This window comes from Orbicella franksi, chromosome 2 (assembly GCF_964199315.1).
Source record: "Orbicella franksi chromosome 2, jaOrbFran1.1, whole genome shotgun sequence".
In the NCBI taxonomy this organism is placed as follows: Eukaryota; Metazoa; Cnidaria; class Anthozoa; order Scleractinia; family Merulinidae; genus Orbicella; species Orbicella franksi.
In genome coordinates this window covers 18,128,055-18,154,908 of record NC_138146.1, presented here as the reverse complement: position 1 = coordinate 18,154,908, position 26,854 = coordinate 18,128,055, and the positions used below count along the sequence as shown (strand labels likewise).

General features: G+C 40.9%; 2 protein-coding genes across 6 annotated transcripts; both read left to right on the top strand.

The window, feature by feature from the left end:
- Positions 1–2,525: 2,525 nt before the first annotated feature.
- Positions 2,526–26,732, top strand: LOC145478410 (carbohydrate sulfotransferase 11-like). Of its 5 annotated transcripts, none has more exons than XM_081456433.1 (5): positions 2,526–3,994; positions 20,203–20,267; positions 22,044–22,204; positions 24,169–24,230; positions 25,317–26,732. In XM_081456433.1, exons 3-5 carry the CDS (start codon positions 22,105–22,107, stop codon positions 26,148–26,150), a joined length of 996 nt encoding a protein of 331 aa, XP_081312559.1. In that variant the 5' UTR covers positions 2,526–3,994; positions 20,203–20,267; positions 22,044–22,104; the 3' UTR covers positions 26,151–26,732. The 5 variants fall into 5 exon arrangements, with proteins under 5 accessions (XP_081312559.1, XP_081312558.1, XP_081312560.1 ...); XM_081456432.1 differs by lacking the exon at positions 2,526–3,994 and adding an exon at positions 17,669–18,701; XM_081456434.1 differs by lacking the exons at positions 2,526–3,994; positions 20,203–20,267 and adding an exon at positions 17,669–18,701.
- Positions 4,084–9,717, top strand: LOC145468534 (carbohydrate sulfotransferase 11-like). The gene is made up of 3 exons (XM_081452274.1): positions 4,084–6,267; positions 7,255–7,316; positions 8,683–9,717. The coding sequence occupies exons 1-3, from the start codon at positions 6,168–6,170 to the stop codon at positions 9,514–9,516; spliced, it is 996 nt and encodes a 331-aa protein (XP_081308400.1). The 5' UTR covers positions 4,084–6,167; the 3' UTR covers positions 9,517–9,717.
- Positions 26,733–26,854: the final 122 nt, after the last annotated feature.

Sequence of the window (26,854 nt, the reverse complement as noted above, 5' to 3'; positions counted from 1 at the left end):
GATCGTTTCGCTAAATTTCACATCTTTTTTTATCATAATACCGAATGGCTTTTTGTGCATACCGCATGAAGTACAAAAACAGGGAAGCTTCGTTGTTTGGAGGGAGGAAAACCGAGGAACCCAGAGGAAAACCCCCGGAGCAAGGTAAGAACCAACAACAAATTAAACTCAACCCACATACGGGCACCGGGCAGGAATCGAACCCGGGCCACATTAGCGGGAGGTAAGCGCTCTCAACATCCATACCGCTGCGACATGTTCGCACTGCTAATCTAAGGTTATATTTTCTAAGATATTTACCTGCGAGAACTGAATGTGGTTCAACAGGGGTATAACGCGATATTTGAGTGTGAGTCACGCTACGTTTCTCTTTTTTCTTGTCTATAGATCAGTTTTCTCGTGAATGTGGGAATCAAGAGACGGTGACTCTTGTGGGAATTCATTTTAGTTATTATCGACAGAATACTTCGATGCTTTTTAACTCACTAAAGAACAACAATATCGCATTTCCGTTATAAATCGATAAAATCATGCATGATCTGATCCACCACTACAACCCTTCCTTGCTTTGCTTACGCAATTTACGCTAGTCGAAAACGAAAATAACTGGATTGACATGATTAGATAATCAATTACACGTCACACATTCAATGTTATCCTTTCTCACGCACTGCTTTTTGCTCTCATGGCTAGATCACATCTGGCACGTCTCGCACGAGGCACGCGTGGATTTATTACAGGCCTTCTAGTGAAAAAAAAATAGAGGAAATATAAGAGTGGAATAAACTAACGTCTTTGTAGGAAAGAAAACGGGGAAAAAAACTCCCATATATAAAGGACAGGGATGCTCCTCGTACCTTTTAGGAGTTAAAAAAGTGGTTTTGGTACCTCGAGGGTGTTCAGCCTCAAAAGGTCCAAGGTACCTTTTAGGTGAAGCCGGAGATAATGTGCTGTTTTAAAATTGGTACCAAACGCCCACAAAACAGGATCTTGGTACCTCTGAGAGATTTTTTAAAAATTTCCGACGAGCACCCCGGTTCTTTTTGTATGGGAGCCCCCCCCCCCCACACCCCACCCCCCGACTACCAGGGAAAAGAACCACGTTCTACTCTTCTTTCCTCATCAGACGCTAACCGTCTACACCGTCTGTGGCGTCAAAGGAAATTGACCGTTAAGTTTATATACGCCGCGTAAATCGGCGTTTCCTGTAAATACAAGTGCGTTCGAGTTAATGTAGGGCGCTGCTTGCATTGCGAGAGGAATTCTTTTGCGGCGTTTGTAGGGAGATGACTACTAATCACTTTGCAATAAAAACGACTAGAATTTTCGGCTCCGCTGAATGCGAAAATTGTCGCTCAAGTCACGACGGCTGCCTTTGGATTTGCTCTGTATGAAAACCTGATTGCGTCCGCCACCGTGGTTTCGTTCAGACGTCCTAGCCAGCATAATTCTGAGAAATAGCCAGCGTGAACAATCCCAGAAAAGTATCGGTTTCTGGAAATTCTTGTCAGTAAAAGAAACTTTTTGTGGTGTTGTTGCATGGCACGGGTAAAATAAAAAAAATTAAGGGAAGATACAGGATACTGGCGGACCATCCAAGTGGTAAGATTAGCGCTGGTATGATCTTAGCGAGGGGCGGGGTCGGTGTTGTAATTATTCATTGTGGTCTTATTTTCGCCAGTAAGAACCTTAAGCAACGAAGTCGAGAAGGTAGAAAAAGACTTGCAATTGTATGTCTGACTGGGCCCTGAGACTTGACCGTCCTCACCGGCCGATAACAGCGCGAACCCCGCAATACGGAAATATATTTTCTCCCAAAAAGCCGCCAATATAAAGTGCGGTAATGCCGTCTCAAAATCGCATTTAGCTTATAGAACTAACATCGAGAAATCTCTCAGGACTTTTTTTAATGTGCTCTTATACCCCCAGAAGGTTTATTATTATTATTATTATTATTATTATTATTATTATTATTATTATTTTCTTTTTTATAAAACAACTCTATCTGTGGGACAGTTTTGATAACACGTAGAAAGAGGTCACATAGATGTTGTATTCAATACCCGAATACGCACCAGTCAAGTGTCAACTAAGCATAAGGGGCGTATACGATGGTAGAGGAAACAATGTTCAGAACAATTAGCGGTAGTTCAGAACAATGGGCTTGTCCATGCGTGTTTAACCTGCACATAAATTTCTTGTTTTCTTTCTTCATTAATTAGTTCAAATGAGCCGTTTCTACCTCACTAAATGTGTGTGCCACGAAAGGTTGCTCCAAGTTGTGATGGGCTGAGCCCATGGAATATCTCAAGCTAGGGAGAAACTATATATAGAAGAATTGTGTGAACAAGTCGATTTCATTTCTGTAGTTTAGCCTCAAACAGAATATTTTAGTGACGCAATTTTAACGTACCTTAAAATAAGGATATACTGTAAACTAAGACCTTCGAAACTACATCTGGGCTTATAGTTGCCCGCAGAAATTTTATGTTCTAAAAATAAATAGAACCACCACTTCTGAAGATGTATGTTGTAACATACGAAGCGTCACATTTCAACGATAGAAAAATGGCGCGTTTTGGTGTGAGAACGAATTCATCGTTGATTTGAGGGAAGAGGGGGTGGAGGGGTTCATTTCCCTTCTTCTTCTGTCCAAGATAATGTAGCGTCTGGTGGAGAAACTGAATGTAGTTCTAATTCTATCAAAAAATTATAGTAAACGTAACATGATCAACTTCAAAAATAATTATATCCCATGGTCTTAGGACTAGTACTGGTTATCGCTTCCCGGCCGTCAACTCCTATAAAGAGGGTCTCAATAGGATTAAACGTTAGCCGTAACACGGGCCGGAAATATAGGTCATTTAGCCGTTATGGGAAAAATGAAAACATTTTAACCGTTAGCCGTAAAAATATTAACCGAAGAAAATTTGACCGTCATGAAAGTGAGATTTCAAGATCTCTTTTCACTGGGAACTATTTTCGTGTTTTGTCTTGTGGCTTGTAAGCTATCTTAGTCTGCAGTTCTTATAATCATACCTTTTTGGGGCCCGGAATGATGCTAAGACCTTAACTGATGTTTTACAGTAATCAAAATAAATTTTTAACCACCTTAAACAATGAGAGTTAAATTTTAACAATTTTTTTTAAATAACAGTAATTAATTTTTAAGATTTCTGTGAGCCGTAAAGAATATAAATTAGCCGTTAGCCGCGTAAAAAAGCCAAAATATTCAGTAACCGTTAGCAGTAGAAACTACCACCCCATTGAGACCATCTACCAACCACAGGCTGCCTAAGCTCTCAATGTTATCCTTTTTTTTTCCTTTTTATGCGAACGTTCAGGCTAACGTGACATATGGCATGTACTATTACATAATGACCGTTTTTAACCACGCGAAACATGACTCTCGCCTTGCAGCATATGGAGGTGTTGTGTTACAACGGTTTGAATTTATAAAGGTTTGTATGGGAATGCAACGGCTTTGCTTGAAAAGCCAATCATTCTTATATTTTGTGAATATAATCTACTTACCCTGTTGCTGTGTTGTATTCTTTGTTGTTTGCCAGCTCCTCGGGCCGATCTAACGCGATTTCGGCGAGTTATCGTTCTGTGGGTTTCCACTACTACTTTCTTTTGGCCCAACAGCCAACGCACATAAATTGCAAAATGATCCGTTCACTTGTGCCCCGAAACACGCGTTGCCACATCACGTGTTTCGGGGCGCAAAACCTTGATACCTCTCAGTTCAAACCATTTACAACGACTGAGGGATTCTTTTATCTCTTGCTCTTCTATATTTTTGATGGCCTGAAGCGTTTTACACGAAGAAATATAAAACAGTGCTCCTGGCACGAATCGAAGCGAAGAGATGTTCCTGCCACCAGACCTCCACCATTGCTCATTTGGAATTTGGCCTTGTAATCCTCCCTATATATCAGCTGAGGACATCTGCAATTCATTACACAGATCATCGGTTCATCTTGTTATAAAGGTGAGTGTGCGCTGAACTCGAAGCCTTGCCTACACATTGTCATTGTCTTATTAGCATAAATTCGCCGTACCTGCCTTGATTTCGGCGATGGTTCTTGATCTCGGCTCGCCGAACGAAAGTCTCACGGAAGTCTAATATAAAGCTTGCGTCGGTTCTCTGAAGCGCGAATACGTAACTGGAGAAACGAGTGAAAAGAAAAACCCATCTTTAGCATGTTCTGGACGTAACCCCGTTGCAAGAGGTGAGGTTTTACAGGCTTATCTATTTCGTCTCTTGCTGGGTATTGTACCATTTTTCAGATATCAAACCTCTGACTAATGTATGTTTTAAACACTTAATACCGAAGCCTTCTAAGCGGTTGGCGAGGCTTAGACCCGGGTCGCACATGAAAAATTTCGGTGAGGTTTTGTCTACATAAGGGTCAAAATCTCTCAACACGCGACATGTTCACATGCGACCTCGACTTTTGCGGAGGGGAACATTGGGATTTGCGGTGTTGCCATGTTGATGTTTTTTTAATGCGGTGATGCCGTAAATAAAATCTCAACTTGCGGTGTTGCGGTGATCTCAAACCGTACGGTGCGCGATGTTTGTGTTTCTCACGCTGCGGTGTTCGGTGAAATGAAATTGCTTGCGGTGCTGGGGTTTTCTGATTTACCTTTCCCAAACCTAAATTTGACCTAAATTTCGCATGTTAACTCTGAAAACGCATGAAAACGCATGAAAAGTTTCCGTGCACGCTACGCCGGAGGCGGGAGACATGGGAATTTGCGGTGTTGCGGTGATCTCAAACCCTACGGTGTGCGATGTTTGTGTTTTTCACGCTGCGGTGTTCGGTGAAATGAAATTGTTTGCGGTGCTGGGGCTTTTTGATTTACCTTTCTCAAACCTAAATTTGACCTAAGGTTAGCTAAAGTTAGCATGTAAACTTCGTTAATCCATGCTAATCAATGACAAACACGTACCATTGAGGTTAACAATTTGTAACAAAATACAGACCATCACTGGTCAGTCTTCAATATCCTTCGGCTGCCAATCCGAAGCTATTTTCATTTATACGTAACTTGACAAGTAACTCGACCTCTGCCACCTGGAGCTCAATGCTGGGTAGACACGTGGAGGAGCGAGGACAGAAACAATCCTGGAAATTCTGGAAACACCAAGGCCGAATATAATGTGTTAATTATTGACTGCGCAGCTTTTTTCCATGAAAAATGAAAAAGCTGGCGAAAACTGCCAGCCACAAAATATATTCAGATGTCGAGTCGGCAAGGAAGAGACAAGGCTTTTTAAGCTAAGAAAGTTTTGTAAATTACACACGTTTGCTATTTTTTTCTTTTGCCATTCGGCTTCGTCTATAGGTCATTCTGATACCGGTCTATACCCGCTCCAAGGTCCTGCGACTTTCTTGACCTTCTATTTTTTCAAACGATTATCGATATCGAACGTAAACGCAGCTAGCTCGGGAAAGCAATACTTTCAGTCAAGATTAGATTGGGCTTCAGGCATCAGCAGTATCGACATATGCGAAATGAGAAGCGTAGTGATGTGTTTATTTTGTGGAAAATTGTTGAGGTGTAAAAGTATTATTTTAAGTATAGATAAACGAATCATGGCGCTAAAAATACGTGTTGCGGTGACGGTGTTTCGTTGACTTTTCTTGCGGTGATGCGGTGTTCGTTAATTTTTTTTGGCGGTGTTGCGGTGTTCAGAACCCCCCATGTCCCCCTCCCGGAAAAATTTGAAACCGGAGGTTTCACTCTGAAAACCCATAAAATGTTTTCCGTCCACACTACGCCGGAGAAATTTGAAAAAAAACACATGATTATCACAACGTCATGGATTTCGGAAAGCTCCGTTTTCAAAATGTTTTCCGTGCTCACTAAAACGCATAGGCAGCCTTCTCAAAATTACTCCGGTTTGAAGAGCGTTTTCGAAAAGCTCCGTTTTCGTGACAGATTAGTGTGAACGGTAGGCTTAACCGTAGACATAAACCTGGGTTTTGAAATTTCTCCGGCGTAGCGTACACGAGGCCTAAGGCGGGCGTAAATAATGTAATGGAAAATAATTGAGATAAAAGATACAGGATCTTAAAATCAATTCTTCTTTTAGGGCCACGAAGTTCATACTGCTTTCGATTTGAGAGCCTTCTGATGCAGTGTGCGAGAGCTCAATGAGGATGATCCATAAAAGGCTATTTATGTCTATTGCAATTCTGGGCTGTCTTTCATTAATTTTCTTATATATTTCATCTGAGAAACAGAGAGTTAAAGGTAAGAAATTTATGAAACAAAATAACCCAGTTTAGCAAAGGGATCAAAGGCATATGCATTTATATTAGCCGCAAGAGTGAATATTAAATGACTGTCCCTGACCTTTGTATAGAGTTTGCGGAAAGGCATGAATTTTGTTTCAGTCTTTTTCTGAGAGGTTTGATTTTCAAAATAACTGGCAAAGTTCTCGGCTGACCTTGAAAAGTCGACTGAGAACTTCGGTCGATCGATGTGAGTATCAGCCATGAAATTTCTTTACCGACTGAAACTGAAGGTAACACAACGAAATATTATTACTTTATGTCCCGTTTGACCCGAAGTTTCCAACTGTTCATGTTAAGCTTCAATCGTACCCTTGTTACAATGTGTTATGTGTGTGGCCGGTGCCAAATTATACCTAGGGTAGTATTCTAGTATTCCAGTTTTGCCAATTGTTGTCTGAATTCCGACACAATGAACATTGTCCTATTATCATTCATTCTCTAGTATTGAAGAACAACATCAATTTTGACAAGTGGGTCGAACTTTCTGAGGAACAACTAACTGGCAAATATTCAGTGTTATTACAGTAATTAACCAAAAATGCAAAAGTTTTCTGCCGAAATTTTGTTCAAATAGGTCAATTGGACAGATTCGTAGGGAAAGAAGAAAGTTTGAAATTAAATTGTAGTTTTTTAAACAAAAATCGCAGCAAACTCTCTACGTTTAAGAAGTCGTACTGTAGTTGGAATTATTAGCGATGCTCGAGTGTCTCGGTCACCGAGATGTAACTACTGTTTTTATGTAGATTCTACAGCTTTGTGAGAGAACTCCTGTACATATATTCTCAAATACAGTCTCCTCGTGGCTAATAGGTATAATGATCTATGACTTTTTGCAAGTCTGTAAATAGATCTGTTGGCCGAAACGCTAACAACGTAATCTATACTTGAAGTGTTCTGGCCCGCCTTGAGATGGATTCCTAAATACATTTAATTTTCTTGGCAGGTTATTCCTTTCTAGCATTCAAGGATAATTCATCGGGATCAGAAAGGTCAAATTTATTGCAGGTAAGAAGGACGTTTAACCCACTATCAGGAAACTCAAATGACAAACTACTGAAATCACAGTATGTATAGAAATAAACACGAACAAGGGTAAACGGTCGATTGGACACTGCGGTGGAGGTAAGGAAGCGAGGGGGGGGGGAGGGGTATGATATGGGGAGATTTAGTATGCGTTTTTGGGGGAGGGGATGGGCTGGGAATTGTTTTTCAAGAGGCAATTTTCGTATCGACAAATTTTCTAGCCGATCTTTTCTGAGGTTTGATGGGATTTGCAAATGAAAGGTTGAAGAGTTAAGTCATTAGAAGTTGTTATTTAGCATATCAGCTTCCCGACTATACGGTACTTCGGCTTTTCTCTTATATAGTGCATTCGCTATAATAGCCTGATAATACCCAGTAGTGGTATGTACTTTTTTTGACACACGACTTCAAGATTACCTGGAGAAGGCTAGTCATGAGATTAGCAGTCTAAACACTTCGGACTCCACTCGGAGTCATTTTGGCCACGTACAAAATTACCTTTAAATGGTAGGAAACCTGAAAATAATAGTTTACTAAGATAGAAAAACACCAAAGAGATAATGATAAACCAAAAAGAAACAAGAATAGTTAAGAATGGAAAAAACAAAACACGGATTGCGAAAGGCGAACTTGAAAAATTCAGGCTAAATTTTGAAGATGCGCAAACTTCGTTAACGTGTTAGGAAAATTGTTTATAGGAATGCTCACTGCTTTATGAGAAAGATCTAAACGCTTAAAGTAACAAGTAAATTCCAACTGTTTTCATTAATTACAGCCATTAATTTCACATATATGGCGTTTAAAAGTTGAGCTCCCTTAGTGTGTGTAAAACTCTGTAACGGATATCTTGAGTACGTAATATCTCACACACCTGCATATGAGACTCGGAGGAGTTGATTTTTTATTAGTATTTTATAAATTTTATTTCATGACTTCTTTTATTCAATGGTTTCGACTTTGCTTTATGTTGTGCCCGGCGCCAAGCCTGCTCGTTGCTGCGTCAAGAAATTAATGTTTTCTCTCCTGACAGACTCTGAAAAATGCAGGTTCTCCAAAATGTAAAAGTTTTCCACAGTTAGACGAAACCCCTCTATATGTAAGTCTTAGATTAATCCTTCATTCCGTTCAGTGTTAGTCAAGTGTTATGAGTGAGCACTCGAACGAGCACGAAAATCACGACGACATGCCCGTACACGCAACGCGCAAGGACCGAGAAAACGCGCGGGCCTCGCTCGCCGCGTCTCCTCGGTCTCATAAGAGAGTGGTTTTCGCGCGGTTTTACGTGCTGTCCTTCTCGACATGTGGAACAATAAAACGACTAGATGTTATGATATTGTTACATTTTCAGCTCACTAACGTCGTGGCATCAAGACAGCAGGAGCGGAAACGCCAAGTGTCAGCCTATTGCAAAACGGCAAAAAAAAGTACGTTACAGCGAAGGAGCCTGGATCACTTCATCGTGGACAACAAACATAGGATTGTCTACTGTTATATTCCTAAAGTCGCCAGCACCACATGGAAAAAAACCATGGGGCATCTAGTTGGACTTAAAAGCAAATCCGTGCACGAGCTGAGGTTTAAGTTGCTCAGTTCTTACTCGAAAGCCAAAGTACGGTCGATTTTACAAAGCTATTACAAGTTTCTCTTCGTTCGAGAGCCGTTTGAGAGACTGTTATCGGCCTACAGAAACAAATTCAAGAAGAAAACCAATATCTGGAAAAAATACGCGAAGAAGGTCAAACGATCTGTCGGACTAAGACTGGGTGCTAATGGGAACACCATAGCGGACAACAATGGAGAAATCACTTTCCAAGAATTCATTACGTATCTGATTGACGTCAACAGCAAAGGGGGTCGCCTTAACGAGCACTGGCTTCATTACGAGTCACTCTGTCATCCGTGCAACATAAACTTTGATTTTATTGGACATTACGAGACATTGGAGGACGATGCCCCGTTTGTCTTACATGAAACGGGTGTCGATCAATTTGTTTCATTCCCTCCTGTTCATTTCACATCAACGAAGGACGATTTGCAGCGCTATTACTCGAAAGTTCCAAGAGAAGATATTATACGACTGCAAAGAATATATAGGCGTGACTTTGAAATTTTCGGATACAAAGCTTTGCAATCTGTTGGAAATGTTATTAATCCCGCTGACGCCAATAAGACTGAGTCATAGTTGCCCTTCGCGGCCATGTTTGCGTGGTACATTGTTGTTCAGTTGCGTTAGTGGAACCATAAAGGCCATTAAAAGTTCAAGTTAAAGGAAAGACTTCACCATTGATAATGTGCGAATGTTCTTTACTTTGTATAATTAAAAGCAAAGTGAAGCCAAATCACCTCGATAATAGTTAATTAACGCCTATTTGTCGATATAAAAGTGTACGAAAGTTAAGTTCTCATTCAAAGGATGCTAAATTGTTTTTCAATTAAGCCGTTATATTGCAGTTCACAGCTGTTGTGGTGTCGAACATTTTTTCTTTGTGTTCAAATATAATTCCTTGATTAAAACCACAGTGCATCGCAGTGGAATGAGTTGTTGTGTGCGTGTGGGGGGGGGGGGGGGGGGGCTTGAATCCTTTCCATCGGTCACATCAGAAGTCAAATATACTGAAAACGCATCTTAGGCAAAGCAAGCTCTTACATACTTTAAAATTGTGTCATTAGTCAATAGTTGGTTCAAAAAAGCTGTAAAGATTATTTAGCCCAGGTTGTTCGAAAGGTGGATAACGCTATCCACCGGATAAATCACTATCCAGTGGATAGCATGGTTTGTCTTGTTAACATTCATCCAGCGATCAATCTGGTGGATAATGTTATCCACCTTTTGAACAACTGGGGCCAAGTTTTCTGTAGGTAACTCAAAACAGCATGAAAGTGTGTACAGTCCTCAAATTCAGCTGTCATATTTGGTTTTACCAAATTAGGTTTATATAAGCTTATCTCAAGATGCGACGGTAAAAAATTATGATTCTCTGCGATTACGATTAAAATTTCACCTACACAAAGTTTATATTTCAATTTAGCAAAATTAGAGATGTAAGCTTACGTAATTGTCATTAACAAATTTCAAGTTACCCATACCATTTGAAAACGGAGAATAAAAATGCCATTTACAATTATAAAAGGAAAAAAATGTTCGGCACAACTTATTTACACAAGTCTGAATGGATCAACGACAACAACGTTCAGATTAATAATGACAATAATTTCTGGTAACGAGCGATTTCAAGTAGCACGTAACTGATGTACAGCAATTGCGTTCATGATGAATTGCGAAATATTCCGTTTTCTCGCTCACCTGAGTCGACAAAACTGACAAAGACTACCCCACCAACCAGGATTGCAAATACACATGCCCGCTCTGCAGTAACCATTTTTACAGTTACTGTTCTCGACACATTGGTTTGAGATTGACACCAAACATCCCAGAACCACGAGAAGTAAATAATTCAGTGTCAAAATAGACCTTCTTTCGTTGGACGTGACAAACATGGCGAAGTCTTCATCTTCATCGTTGTTCGGAATGCAAATCTGAGCCAGCGATATACATGCTGACCTGTATGCGTGACGCACAGGAAATAAACAAACAAAAGAAAAGATAATCAAAGTGCTCTATGAGCAAACCGACAGATTTCCTCTTGTATGATGATTGACATTAATTAATGGTTGATTACTCTTCATAAAAAAATAGGTCCGCATTGCAGACGAGAGCGGTATTCTACAACTTTACTAGACTGTAAGCAGTCTCTCTTTTGCTCGGGAATCCATGGGAAAGAACGCAAAACAAGTGAACGTCCGAGCGTGACATGCGAGCTCGGATTTTCGAGCAAAAGAGAGACTGCTCGCAGTCTACAGTTTTACTAGTCACTTTATTGACTTCTGGCTATACTTGTTACAACAGCAGTCTTTCTAAAATAAATGAAAAAATTAGGAAAACCAAATTAATCGTTTCGCTAATTTTCACATCAGTTTTTTATCACAACATCGAACGGCTTTTTGTGAATACCACATGAAGTACAAAAACAGGGAAGCTTATTTGTTGATAATCAGTCGATAAAGATCGGTAGATATCTCAGTCGTTAATTGATAAAATTCGGTAGATCTTGTCGTGTCCTCTTAGTACATAAATTAGAGGAGGTTTAACTAGTTGGAGAAGTGAAACTAGTTCGGAAAGAAGCACACAACAAGTCGACCATGTGCTCTTTTTATTCTTCTCTCCCATACTGCTCCTTGTCTACTTCATGACATAAATGCACGAAATGTGACATACACGACATCTCTCCTTTTCTCTGAGGAAAGAAAGTCTGACAATCCTTTGAACATGAACGTAAACATAGCTAAAACAAATTCAACTCTAAAGGTAGACGCCTTTATGCGATAAACATGTCAACAAAGTTAAAAGTGTAAATTGTCTCCGAATGAGCGTCCTCAACAACACTTTCAAAAACAAAATCACAAAGTTCTTTGATTTGTCCATCAGTAAACATCTCACAGGAGATCAGTTCATAATTTCAAAACATAGTCTTTGTATCTCTCTGGTGGTGTCCTCTGCCTCTGCGGTCTCTGAGTCAACCTTGGTGTTGCCGACGTGCTAGGTACTGTTGCTTGGTCAATTGCCATATCACTATGGGCGGTAACTGACTCGTTTCCATTCTCTGCACTTGTTTGTGCTGACAGTGTACTCCTGGTTAGAGGTTCACTCTGTGGTGTGGTAGGTGCTGCCGGTGTCAATTCGCTTAACGCTTGGCTTGGAATTGTGGAAGGTACGACGAATTCGTCTGGGCCAGCAGATGGTGCCCCAGGTGTCGATACAGGATCGTCCGCTATAAACCTTTTCACATGTGAGGTGTTTCTCGAGTATTGGGTCCCACCTGGAGCCTCCACAATGACACTGTTGGCAGTCTTGCTTACCACACGGTATGGCGTTGGATTGAATAGTGTCGAGAATTTGTCTTTTCTCTCTTGTCTTACAAGTACTTGATCACCCACTGTAATGTCTGATGGTTTCGCATTTGCTGCTTTGTCGGCATATGCTTTGGTCTTTGCCTTCACTTCTGTGTCTCTATCCCGAGTTTCTAGGTCTAGACGGCAATCAGCATGCAGCTCTGGCAGCTAACCTCTCATCTTTCTATTGAACAACAATTCGGCAGGGCTTTTACCGGTGGTGGTGTGATCAATACTACGGTATTTCATCACATATCTTCTTAACTCCTTCTTCCAGTCGACCCCTTCAGCTTGGGCAATGCGAATTCTCTTCATCAGGGAGGCGTTCTGCCGTTCAACTTCCCCATTGGCCTGGGGTCATTTCGGTGTTGTCTTGAGATGGACGATTTCATTCTGCACACAGTATTCCTGGAATTCTCCAGAGATGAATTGAGGTCCATTGTCTGACTTGATAGTTATGGGAAGACCATGGCGGCTAAAAATCTCTTCTAGATTGTCAATTACTTTCACAGTGGTGGTTGATGTCATGATGGCATACTCATAGTAGCGACTATAATAGTCAACAACAACCAGTATGGAGTGTCCGGATGGAAGTGGTCCTAGTAGGTCTACAGCCAGGTCTTGCCAAGGACCCTCCGGCAACGTCGTTGATGTCAACGACTCAGGTGGATTTGGACGTGCAACCAGTTGACATCCATAACAAGATTTGCAGAACTTCTCTGTTGCCTTATCGATACCAGGCCACCATACCTTGCTTCTCAAATTCTGCTTTGTTCCAACAATTCCCAAGTGTCCCTCATGTGCTAAGGATATTGCCTGGGGCCTCAGCTTGCTTGGCAGTACGATACGAGTACCTCTTAGGACTAGCTGCCCGATCACACACAGTTCCTCTGCAGCTGGTGCATAAACCTTACATTTCTCAAATCGACCGGTTTTAATTGCCTCTCTCAGGACTTTCAACTCTTCATCCACTGCTGATGCTTCTTCAACTTCTCTCGTGGTTAGGGCTGCGGGTGTGGCACTGATGGCTGCAAATCGAACATACTCTTCTGCACCATGTTGATGATTTGTTGGTTTGTTCTGACTGAGCAAGCGTGAGAGGGGATCAGCTACATTGCTCTGTCCTGGAGCATACACGACTCTGAAATCATAGGGTTGTAGGCGGATTACCCAGCGTTCAATGCGGGCACAAGGTTTGGAACGAGGTCCATAGATCACTTCCAACGGCTTGTGATCGGTCACTAGATCAAATCGCATTCCATAAACGTATGCGTGGTACCTCTCGCAAGCCCAAACGAGGGCAAGGGCCTCTTTCTCCGTCTGGGAGTATTTCCGTTCACACTCTGTGAGGCTGCGGCTTGCATAGCAGATTGGTACCCATGCCTCATTCTGGTTTTGCATTAGTACAGCTCCAAGGCCAACAGGGCTTGCATCTGCAACGACTTTGGTTGATGCTCTCTTGTCAAAGTATGCCAATGTGCCTGCTTCAGCCATGCTTTGCTTAAGTGACTCAAAGGAAGCTTTTTGCTCGGGACCAAAGTGGAACGGAACATCTTTCCTGGTTAGTTTCCTCAATGGCTCTGTGATGGTTGCAAAATGGGGAATAAATCTGCTGCTGTAATTAGCCAATCCTAAGAAGCTTCGAACTTCACTGACGGTTTCAGGCTCTCTCGTTTCTTGCAGGGCTCTAACTCTTTCTTCTGTCGGGCCGATTCCTTTTTCAGACAGAAGAATTCCCATGAAAACCAGTCTGTCCACATTGAACAAGCATTTGTCAGCGTTGAGAGTCAAACCATGTTGTCTGAGGCGCTCCATGGTTTTGAGAAGGCGTTGGTCATGAGTTTTCTGGTCTGGGCCGTGTACAATGATGTCATCAGAGATATTGTCGACGCCCTCTATTCCAGCCAGAGCGGTGGATATCTCATGTTGGTACAGTTCACTTGCTGAGCTCACACCAAACAATAGGCGCTTATATCTGTATAAGCCCTTGTGTGTCACGAAGGTGGTGATTTGGCGTGACTCTTGACTAAGCTCCAGCTGGTGGTATCCCCACTTTAAATCTAGCTTGCTGAAAACCCTTGAGCCGTTCATGCTGTGTAGCAGCTCATCGACAGTTGGTATGGGGTGTCGACCACGTAGAATGGCCTCGTTTGCTGGCCTCATATCGATGCAGAGACGAATGTCACCATCCGCTTTCGGGATAATTACTACTGGGTTCACCCATAGTGTAGGCCCATCAACTTCTTCTATGATGTCACAGTCCAATAGTTCTTGAATCTTCTTTTCTACTTTTTCTTGTAAATTGAAGGGGGTTCGCCTTAACGGCTGAGCAACTGGTTTCACTTTTGGGTCTACGTGTAATGTCACTTGCTTAGACTTCAACTTTCCAATCCCGCTAAATACTTCTGGGAATTATTGCTACAGTGTCTGCCTGGTTCCAGCAACTGTTGCGATGTCGACACCTATTCTCAGCACCCCTAACTTCATTGCAGTATCTTTGCACAGGAGTGGCACTCCTTTTCCTTTGATGACTAGGAATTCGGCTTGAGTTTTCCCTTTACCAATCAACACTTCACAAATAAAACGACCTTTTACTGGGAGGGGTTTGCTGGATGCATAGGCATATAGCTTCCTGTCAATAGCAGCAGCTTCTGATTTACATTTGATCTTCTTAACTTTCAAATCTTCCCAGGTTTCTTCATCAACAATGTTATTGGTGGCTCCAGAATCCACCAACATTTCTAGTTTTACCCCACCAACAGACAACTTGAGCAGATTTGAGTGAGCTTCATTAGTAACTCTGAAGGCATAATCAACTTGGTCCCCATCAGCTTTTAGCTCTTCTTGCACTTGATTAACTCCTGGTTTCTTTGGTTTGGTTTTGCAAACGCTAGCAAAATGATCTTTCTTTTTACATTTCCTACAGGTCTGTGTCCCCTAGCAGGACATTTTGGATCTCTACCCAGGTGCCCACTCGACCCTCAACGATAGCACTGAATTCCATTTTTCTTTCGGTTTTGGTTACCATCGGGTCGCTCGGGTCTTTCGTAAACCCTGTTTGCATCTTCTTTACTTGGCTCACTCACACTGAGATGAGACATTTGGTGGCCTACACTTTCACACTGTTCTGCGATTTCTAATGTGCGAGCGAGCGTTAGTTCCACTCTTTCCTCAAGCAGTTTGCGCTTTACATAGTCTGACCTACATTTACACAGGACAGCGTCTCTTATCTGGTTGTCAAAGTCTGCACCAAAATTGCAATCCTTTCCTTCTTTTCTTAATCGAGTAACAAACTGCAAAACAGTCTGACCTTCCTTTTGTTGGAGTCGGTGAAATTTCTGGCGGGCGAAAGCTGTATTGACTTTGGGAAGAAAATATCCATTCAATGCTATTACAGCCGCGGCGTAATCGGTTGCTTCTCCGGTATCCGCGAGAGTAGAGAAGATTTCTTGTACATCTGGGCCTGCTAAATGGAGTAGCATCGCTCTTCTTCGCTGCCTCGTGTTTGCATTTGTAGTCTCAGTGATAATGAGACCTTTGCCATCCGCAAATAACTCAAAAGATGTCAACCAACGCGTCCAGCGCGGTCCCAACGTGGCGGGATCCGAGTGACAATCGAACTTAAGAATCGCATTTGAAGCGCCATTTTCGCTGAAAGACATCTTGTGCCGTGCTTGTCCTCGTCGCCAATGTCGTGTCCTCTTAGTACATAAATTAGAGGAGGTTTAACTAGTTGGAGAAGTGAAACTAGTTCGGAAAGAAGCACACAACAAGTCGACCATGTGCTCTCTTTATTCTTCTCTCCCATACTGCTCCTTGTCTACTTCATGACATAAATGCACGAAATGTGACATACACGACAGATCTGAATTGAATAAGAAAGAACACACAGATTCGTTTCATAAAATGTGTGATTTATTTTGATTGTTACCGATACCATCGAGTTATATTGGAAGAATTTTCTCGGACCAGATGTCTAAGCTCATCATTGGAATTTTCATTAGAAATGAAAACTAACTTCACACAAACAGTACGTTTATTGGTGAACGAGTTTAAAAATGAAAAAAACAAAAACAAAAACAAAAACAAAACACAGAAAAAGAGCTAATCACGAGAGTTCTCTTTTTGATGATGGCTGATATTGGCCAGGTTGGTATGTTCCCGATTTCTCCCGGTTTCGGCAAACCCACCCATACCAAGGTACGCCTATATATTTACAATATTTAGAGAGAACGCCACATCAACCTTAGCTGGTTTTCATGCAGGTCCTCTATCCTGGACGAGGTGTAATTTTGACATGTTGGTTGTTTAGAGGGAGGAAAACCGAGGAACACAAAGGAAAACCCCCGGAGCAAGGGAAGAACCAACGACAAACTCTACCCACATATGGCACCGGGCCGGAATCGAACCCGGACCACACTGGTAATTGTAATTATTTATCGTGGTCTTGATTTATTGTGGTCTTGAAGTCGAGAACGTAGAAAAAGACTTGCAATTGTATGTCTGACTGGGCCCTGAGACTTGACCGTCCTCACCGGCCGATAACAGCGCGAACCCCTCAATACGGGAATATATTTTCTCCCAAAAAGCCGCCAATATAAAGTGCGGTAATGCCGTCTCAAAATCGCATTTAGCTTATAGAACTAACATCGAGAAATCTCTCCTTTTTTAAGGTGCTCTTATACCCCCAGGAGGTTTTATTATTATTATTATTATTATTATTATTATTATTTTTATTTTTATAAAACAACTCTATCTGTGGGTCAGTTTTGGTATGGCCACGTAGAGAGAGGTTACATAGATATTGCATTCAATACCCGAATAAGCACCAGTCAAATGTCAACTAAGTGTAATGTGTGTGCCACGATAGGTTGCTCCAAGTTGTGATGGGCTAAGCCCATGGAATATCTCAAGCTAGGGAGAAACTATATATAGAAGAATTGTGTGAACAAGTCGATTTCATTTCTGTAGTTTAGCCTCAAACAGAATATTTTGGTAATGCATTTTTAACGTACATTAAAATAAGGATATACTGTAAACTAAGACCTTCAAAACTACATCTGGGCTTATAGTTGCCCGCAGAAATTTTGTTCTAAAAATAAAATAGAACCACCAATTCTGAAGATGTATGTTGTAACATACGAAGCGTCACATTTCAACGATAGAAAAATGGCGCGTTTTGGTGTGAGAACGAATTCATCGTTGATTTGAGGGAAGAGGGGGTGGAGGGGTTCATTTTCCTTCTTGTTCTGTCCAAGATAATGTAGCGTCTGGTGGAGAAATGTAGTTCTAATTCTATCAAAAAATTATAGTAAACGTAATATGATCAAAAATAATTATATCTCATGGTCTTAGGACTAGTACTGGTTATCGCTTCCCGGCCGTTAACTCCTATAATGATAAAGAGGGTCTCGATAGGATTAAACGTTAGCCGTAACACGGGCCGGAAATATAGGTCATTTAGCCGTTATGGGAAAAATGAAAACATTTTAACCGTTAGCCGTAAAAATATTAACCGAAGAAAATTTAGCCATGAAAGTGAGATTTCAAGATCTCTTTTCACCGAGGCCTATTTTCGTGTTTTGTCTTGTGGCCTATAAGCTATATTAGTCTACAGTTCTTATAATCATACCTTTTGGGGGCCCGGAATGGTGCTAAGACCTTAACTGATGTTTTACAGTAATCAAAATAAATTTTTGACCATCTTAAACAATGAGAGTTAAATTTTAACAATTTTTTTAAATAATGGTAATTAATTTTTAAGATTTCTGTGAGCCGTAAAGAATATAAATTAGCCGTTAGCCGCGTAAAAAAGCCAAAATATTCAGTAACCGTTGGCAGTAGAAGCTACTACCCCATTGAGACCATCTACAAACCAGTGCCTTTGACCACAGTTGATAAGGAGAAACCTTGATACCTCTCAGTTCAAACCATTTACAATGACTAAGGGATTCTTTTGTCGCTTGCTCTTCTATTTTTTTGATGGCCTGAAGCGTTTTATACGAAGAAATATAAAACAATGTTCTGGCACGAATCGAAGAGATGTTCCCGTCACCAGACCTCCACCATTGCTCATTTGGAATTTGGCCTTGTAATCCATCCCCATATATCAGTTGAGGACATCTGCAATTCATTACACAGATCATCGCTTCATCTTGTTATAAAGGTGAGTGTGCGCTGAACTCGAAGCCTTGCCTACGCATTGTCATTGTCTTATTAGCATAAATTCGCCGTCTGGCTTACAACCTGCCTTGATTTCGGCGATGGTTCTTGATCTCGGCTCGCCGAACGAAAGTCTCACGGAAGTCTAATATAAAGCTTGCGTCGGTTCTCTGAAGCGCGAATATGTAACTGGAGAAACGAGTGAAAAGAAAAACCTATCTTTAGCATGTTGTGGACGTAACCCCGTTGCAAGAGGTGAGGTTTTACAGGCTTATCTGTTTCGTCTCTTGCTGAGTATTGTACCATTTTTCAGATATGAAACCTCTGACTGATGTATGTTTTAAACACTTAATACCGAAGCCTTCTAAGCGGTTGGCGAGGCTTATTTAAACTACTTTCCCGTATTTTTCATATCTTCATGAAAGGCTTGTCGAAACTCAAGAGTTCATTATTCAAATCATCTCGTGCATTTGACGAATTTGGTTTCATTTTCACTACAAATCATGTGCTCAAAACAACCTTGTTCCGGTACAATCGACCGCTATTTATGTAAAACTGCGCACCATAAACTTATTGTTTTTGTTTTCTATTCACGTAAAGAACTGAATTTTTATGACCACTAACCAACAAAATAATGAAATTTGTTTACTTTGGCGAATTGAAAATTCAGTTAACAACAAATGTTACGAAATCAACCAAGTCGCGACATATGGCGATCAGTAGCTGTGGAGATCACGCAAAGCTATCAGTGATTTTTACATCTTTTCAAGCTTGAACCCAACAAGTTGACTGTTATACGGATTTCATTCAAGTGAACTGTCACGTACTTTGACTGAAAATATCGTCAAAATTCTTTGAATTTATCAGAAGTATTAATCGTCAATGGTCGGCAGATGTTTTTAAACTTGGCGTAATCCTTTCTTCGCTTTGAAACTTAATCCACGCTTTGTTTTGATTGAAAATGTTGCTCTGATCTATTTGCAAACGAATGCGACTTGTTTTTTCTTTTGGTTTGTTGGATGTTTGGTTGGTCTGATGATGGCTAAAAGCTAGAACTTTTTGACGATATTGTTATCATTTTTTTTTTCTGATGTACAAAACTAGGAAGGAAGCCGACCGTAGTTGTTTTCTAAGGAAGAAAAGCAGTAAAGAAGTCGGTAACAAACAGAGAGGCAATAATATGTTATAAATGAGAAACACGGGAATATTGATGAACTTGAGAAAAATTGGCGACGACGGTAACGGGAACGTCACCAAACAAAAAGTTTAATGAGCAAAACAATGGCTGTGCATGTGCCTTGTAAATCTTAGTAAATTTGCCGTCCTCTGCAAAACAACAACGTGAAATGACCAAGTTCTGCGTAGTCTGAGGAACGCAAACGACGACGGCTAATTTCTTGTATTTCCGTCTGGAATTAAACGCTGTCACTGCATATTTAGCCTGAGCACGTTTTCAGACATTGGCGTACTGAACAGATCAGGAGATCTAGACAATCACGTATTTCGCTGGTAAAATATATATTCATTTTTGACTAGGCGTCGTCCTCGACGTCGTCGTTGCTTAAAGGAGCTAAGTCACGGTATTTTGAGTTATTTTGGTCACATACAAAATTACTTTGAAATGGTAGGAAACCTGAAAATAACAGTTTAATAAGATAGATAAACACCAAAGAGATAATGATAAACCACAAAGTACTCACGTCTTTTTCTTTTCATCTTGAGGTGTTACTGAGTAATACTTTATTGTCCTATTCAGAATTCAACCGGGGTGAGTTGGCACACTCTATTAGGGCTTGTCGTTAGTTACTGCGGTAGAAAAAGGTAAGAGAGAAAAGATATCGCTGACTTATGACAAACCCGTTCTCTTTCTCTCTTGTTGCATCACCCCGTCTTAGGATCTAGCCTTTGAAGCAATAGTGCGATATTTATGATACTGATGCCTGTTTTCTTGGACTTTCATTGCTCTTTGGCGCTCTAAATCCTTTATGCCGTTAGGTTTCTCATTCTAGTTACCAAGAGTATTACGGTCTCCCCTGAGCGTTAATTAATTTGGTAGTGACAGACTGATCTTCAAAGATACTTGAAAATCACCATCCTATTCGTCCCACAAGGCTATTGTAACGTCAATTAAGAAACTCGATTACTTTCCAAAGGTACTGGAAGTTTCTAAAACTGAAACTGCACTTCGTCACAGGCACCGTTCCTCAGGTTCAATATGGAGTAGCGCAAAAAGCGATTCGGGCGATTCATATCGACAATATGAGTATAACTATCAATGTTCGTGTGTTTTTCACATTTGTGTTTGGTTTCAAAACGTTGACTGCATGACCCCCAGAAGTACCTCACGTGTCTAAACTCTAAAAAAAAAAGAAATAATCTTTCAAGAATGATCTAATCTTTTAAAATCTTTTAAGCTTGACATCGCCTGCTGATGATTGTTTTCTTTGTGGTTTAGCTGGAATTGCAGGAAGTAGAATCAAGCGCTCAAGACCCACGTTTAGGTCACTATAAATACTCTTAGATCGATTGACTTATTCAGTTCTTACCATCCCAGAGGCGTTTGGTGGTCAGTGCGATATATTTTACTATACACATCTCAATTTTTTTTTATTAGTTTAAGCAGGCAGGTATACTGACTAACAAAAAATCGTAACCCGAGTTTAGTCGGTTTCGCCTATAACGGTGCCTCTTCGATCTCATCTATATTATAAACCTAATAATATACCGCAGAAGCGTGCCAAAAAGGTGCGATAAAGCATTTACTGTACCTGAATTCGACATAAATCGGTCCATATCAGTTCAGGTCTGCGATATCGTAGGATATCAGGACAGTAGATGCGGATTCTTATTGGTTAAGTGGCGAATTTGGGGACGGTAATTTCCTTTATTAATTGATTTTTGTGTTTGTAAGACAGGCCATTGCAAATTTCATTTACACAAGTACAGCATGAATTTCTCCTGCGCAAACAAAATTTCACTTACAGATGAAAAGTTAAGTGACTCTTGTCAATCATAAAACAAGAGTATAAAGGAATTCGAAAGGATTTACTTACTTTTCCATGGTTTTTTGACCACTGATTACACCTTACACTGGGAGTCACAAACGGCCTTTGGAATTTGCAAGGCCTCGTCCACACTACGCCAGAGAAATTTGAAACCGGAGGTTTCACTAGGAAAACCCATGAAATGTTTTCCGTCCACGCTACGCCGAAGAAATTTAAAAACGCAACAATCACCGGTCATTTTGGATTTGTGTTTGAGGAAAACTCGCGCAGGGAAATCACACGATTATCGTGACGTCATCGATTTCGGAAAGTTCAGTTTTCCACTGAAGTGAGTTCCGTGCTCACTTAAACGCAGAGCCAGCAGCGTTTTCAAATTACTCCTCTCGGAAGAGCGTTTTCGAAGAGCTCCCTTTTCGTGACAGATTAGTGTGAACGGTAGGCCTAACGGTAGAAATAAAGCTGGGTTTTCAAATTTCTCCGCCGTAGTGTACACGAGGCCTAAGGCGGGCGTAAACGGGGCAGCCTGTACATGTAATGGAAAATAATTTAGATAAAAGATGCAGGATCTCAAAATCAATCATTGTTCTTTTAGGGCCACGAAGTTTATACTGCTTTCCATTTGAGAGCCTCCTGATGCGGTGTACGAGAGCTCAATGAGGATGATCTATAAAAGGCTATTTATCTCTATTGCAATTCTGGGCTGTCTTTCATTAATTTGCCTATATATTTCATCTGAGAAACAGAGAGTTAAAGGTAAGAAATTTATAAAACAAAATAACCCAGTTTAGCAAAGGGATCAAAGGCATGTATGTATTTATATTAGCCGCAAGAGAGAATATTAAATGACTGCCTCTGACCTTTGTATAGAAATTGCGGAAAGGCATGAATTTTGTTTTAATCTTTTTCTGAGAGGTTTGATTTTCAAAACAATTAACTGGCAAAATTCTCGGCTGACCTTCAAAAGTCGACTTGGTCGATCGATGTGAGTATTAGGCTCGATTACCAGCCGCTGTTCGAGAAAGGAGCCCGCGCTCGTCCCCCGAACTCACGGCTGGACTCGTGTACTTGGCATTGTTAATTTCACCCAATAAGAAATCTACCAGCCTGAATCGAGCAGGCTGCATAAATTAGCTTTCTCGCAGTAGCAAAGAAGTTGTGCGATATGAAGTGCGATCGCATTAATGGGGCATTTAACCAAATACCGTCAACTGATGAAATCGTGCCTGATCTAAACCACAGTGGCGTATACAACACGCGAAATAGTCAACAGCCTTATGCATTAGAATCTATATTTGAATCATGTGGTACCAGAATGTCAGATAACGAACAAAGTCAACGAAGAGAGGGATAAACGCAAACATCGATGTCAAGAAACAAAGCATTCAGTCAAATTGATGTGTACGGCAGTCTTCTTGAAGGGAAGCGGCACCAGTCTCTGGTGAAGCCAGACAAAATTAAATTTTTAAATGAGCCGAAGCAAACCGAACTAGCAAAACATAAACATGGTGACAACACCACGCACACCATACAACATATGTGTGACCTTTGCCATGACAGTAGCTACACCATAGTCAAACAGCTCTGCTCTACTTTTTTTTAGAAAAAAAAAAAAAAAACTCTTCTATAGAACACATGTAATGTCCTTCCTCAACAATAATGTGAAACAAAATAGGTTGGAGGGCCAAAATTAAAAGAAGAAGTGGCGAAAGCGCCACACATTTTACGAGCCGTAGGCGTCATGTGGACCTCATGTGGGCCTGCCTTGATTGTCATCAGATGACATTTCCGGCCACCTGAAGCGCCCCAAGAATTAAATTATGAATTTACGTCACAGACATGCTTTGCCCCTCACGCGTCCAGCCGTCTCTTCTCGCCGGGGAGGAACGTAGACCGGACTCGAGAAGGTGGCGGAAATCGAGCCTATGTGAGTATCAGCCATGAAATTTCTTTACCGACTGAAACTGAACGTAACACAACGGAATATTGTTACTTTATGTCCTGTTTGACCCGAAGTTGCCAACTGTCCATGTTAAGCTTCAATCGTACCCTTGTTACAATGTGTTATGTGTGTGGCCGGTGCCAAATTATACCTAGGGTAGTATTCTAGTATTCCAGTTTTGCCCATTGTTGTCTGAATTCCGACACAATGAGCATTCTCGTATTATCATTCATTCTCTAGTATTGAAGAACAACATCAATTTTGACAAGTGGGTCGAACTTTCTGAGGAACAACTATCTGGCAAATTTTCAGTGTTATTACAATAATTAACCAAAAATACAAAGGTTCGTTTATCTGCCGAAATTTTGTTCATTTCAGACGCAAATAGGTCAATTGGACAGATTCATAAGGAAAGAAGAAAGTTTGAAATTAAACTGTAGTTTTTTAAACAAAAATCACAGCAAACTCTCTACGTTTAAGAAGTCGTACTGAAGTGGGAAGGCATTTTTGCAGTAAGGAATTATTAGCGATGCTCGAGTGTCTCGGTCACCGAGATGTAATATACTGTTTTTATGTAGATTCGACAGCTTTGTGAGACAACGCCTGTACATATATTCTCAAATACAGTCTCCTCGTGGCTAAAAGGTATAATGATCTATGACTTTTTGCAAGTCTGTAAATAGATGTGTTAGCCGAAACGCTAGCAACGTAATCTATACTTGAGGTGTACTGGCCCGCCTTGAGATGGGTTTCTGAGGGGATTTAATTTTCTTGGCAGGTTATTCCTTTCTAGCATTCAAGGATACTTCATCGGGATCAGAAAGGTCAAATTTATTGCAGGTAAGAAGGACGTTAAACCGACTATCAGGAAACTCAAATGACAGACTACTGAAATCACAGTATTTATAGAAATAAACACGATCAAGGGTAGACGGTCGATTGGACACTGCGGTGGAGGTAAGGAGGGGAGAGGGTAGGGGTATGATATGGGGAGATTTAGTATGCGTTTTTGGGGGAGGGGATGAGCTGGTAATTGTCTTTCAAGAGGCAATTTTCGTATCAACATATTTTCTGGCCGATCTTTTCTGAGGTTTGATGGGAGTTGCAAATGAAAGGTTGAAGAGTTAAGTCAGTAGAAGTTGTTATTTAGCATATCAGTTTTTCGACTATACAGTACTTCGGCTTTTCTCTTATATAGTGCATTCGCTATAATAGCCTGATAATACCCAGTAGTGGTATGTACTTTTTTGACAAGTTTTTAGCTCGATTGCGTCCTTTGGTTTGAAAATTTTTAAATTGAAAATCGAAGTTTTCACACCACACGACTTCAAGATTACCTGGAGAAGGCTAGTCATGAAATTAGCAGTCTAAACACTTCGGAGCCCACTCACGGTATTTTGAGTGTGTAAAACTTTGTGACGGATATCTTGAGTACGGAATATCTCACACACCTGCATATGAGACTTGGAGGAGTTGATTATTTATTAGTATTTTATAAATTTAAGTTGATGACTTCTTTTATTCAATGGTTTCGACTTTGCTTTATGTTGTGCCCGGCGTCAAGCCTGCTCATTGCTACGTCAAGAAATTAATGTTTTCTCTCCTGACAGGCTCTGAAAAATGTAGGTTCTCCAAAATGTAAAAGCTTTCCACAGTTAGACGAAACCGCTCTATATTAGTCCTGGATTAATCCTTCATTCCGTTCAGTGTTAGTCAAGTGTTATGGGTGAGCACTCGAGCGAGCACGAAAATCACGACGACATGCCCGTACACGCAACGCGCAAGGACCGAGAAAACGCGCGGGCCTCGCTCGCCGCGTCTCCTCGGCCTCATAAGAGAGTGGTTTTCGCGCGGTTTTGCGTGCTTTCCTTCTCGACATGTGGGACAATAAAACGACTAGATGTTATGATGTTGTTACATTTTCAGCTCACTAACGTCATGGCATCAAGACAGCAGGAGCGGAAACGCCAAGTGTCAGCCTATTGCAGAACGGCAAAAAAAAGTGTGTTGCAGCCAAGGAGCCTGAATCACTTCATAGTGGACAACAAACATAGGATTGTCTATTGTTATATTCCTAAAGTCGCTTGCACCACATGGAAAAAAATCATGGCGCATCTAGTTGGACTTAAAAGCAAATCTGTGCACGAGCAGAGGTTTAACTTGCTAAGCTTTCACTCGAAAGCCAAAGCACGGTCGATTTTACAAAGCTATTACAAGTTTCTCTTCGTTCGAGAGCCGTTTGAGAGACTGCTATCGGCCTACAGAGACAAATTCACGAGGAAAACCAATGTCTGGAAAAAATACGCGAAGAAAGTCAAACGATCTGTCGGACTAAGACTGGGTGCTAATGGGAGCACCATAGCGGACAACAATGGGGAAATCACTTTCCAGGAATTTGTTACGTATCTGATCGACGTCAGTAGTAAAGGAGGCCGCCTTAACGAGCACTGGCGCCATTACGAGTCACTCTGTCATCCGTGCAACATAAACTTTGATTTTATTGGACATTACGAGACATTGGAGGACGATGCCCCGTTTGTCTTACATGAAACGGGTGTCGATCAATTTGTTTCATTCCCTCCTGTTCATTTCACATCAACGAAGAACGATTTGCAGCGCTATTACTCGAAAGTTCCAAGAGAAGATATTATACGACTACAAAGAATATATAGGCGTGACTTTGAAATGTTCGGATACAAAGCTTTGCAATCTGTTGGAAATGTTATTAATCCTGCTGACGCCAATAAGACTGAGTCATAGTTGCCCTCCGTGGCCATGTTTGCGTGGTACATTGTTGTTCAGTTGCGTTAGTGGAACCATAAAGGCCATTTAAAGTTGAAGTCAAAGGAGGGACTTCACCATTGATAATGTGCGAATGTTCTTTACTTTGTATAATTAAAAGCAAAGTGAAGCCAAATCACCTCGATAATAGGTAATTAACGCCTATTTGACGATATAAAAGTGTACGCAAGTTAAGTTCTCATGCAAAGGATGCTAAATTGTTTTTCAATTGAGCCGTTGTTGCAGTTCACAGCTGTTGTTGTGTCGAACATTTTTTCTTTGTGTTCGAATATAATTTCTTCATTAAAACCATCATTAAAAACATCGCAGTGGAATCAGTTGTTGTTGTGTGGGGGGCTTGAATCCTTTCCATGGGTCACATCAGAACTCAAATATACTGAAACGGCGCATCTTAGGCAAAGCAAGTTCCTGCATACTTAAAAATTGTGTCATTAGTTGGTTCCAAAAGGCTGTAAAGATTTGCGTCTAAAATTGCGTCAACTTATTCAGTGTCAAAAAATGCGTCAATCTTTAAACAACTTGGCACCCTACCAGCCCGTTTCAAAACGAGAGAGAAAGAAACGAGTTGCTTTTCCTTTACTTTTTGTCGACCGAAAGCTAGCTTAGAAGTTAAGTTGCTTTTTAGGCTGAGACACTATTTCGCGCGACAGACAAAATTGATA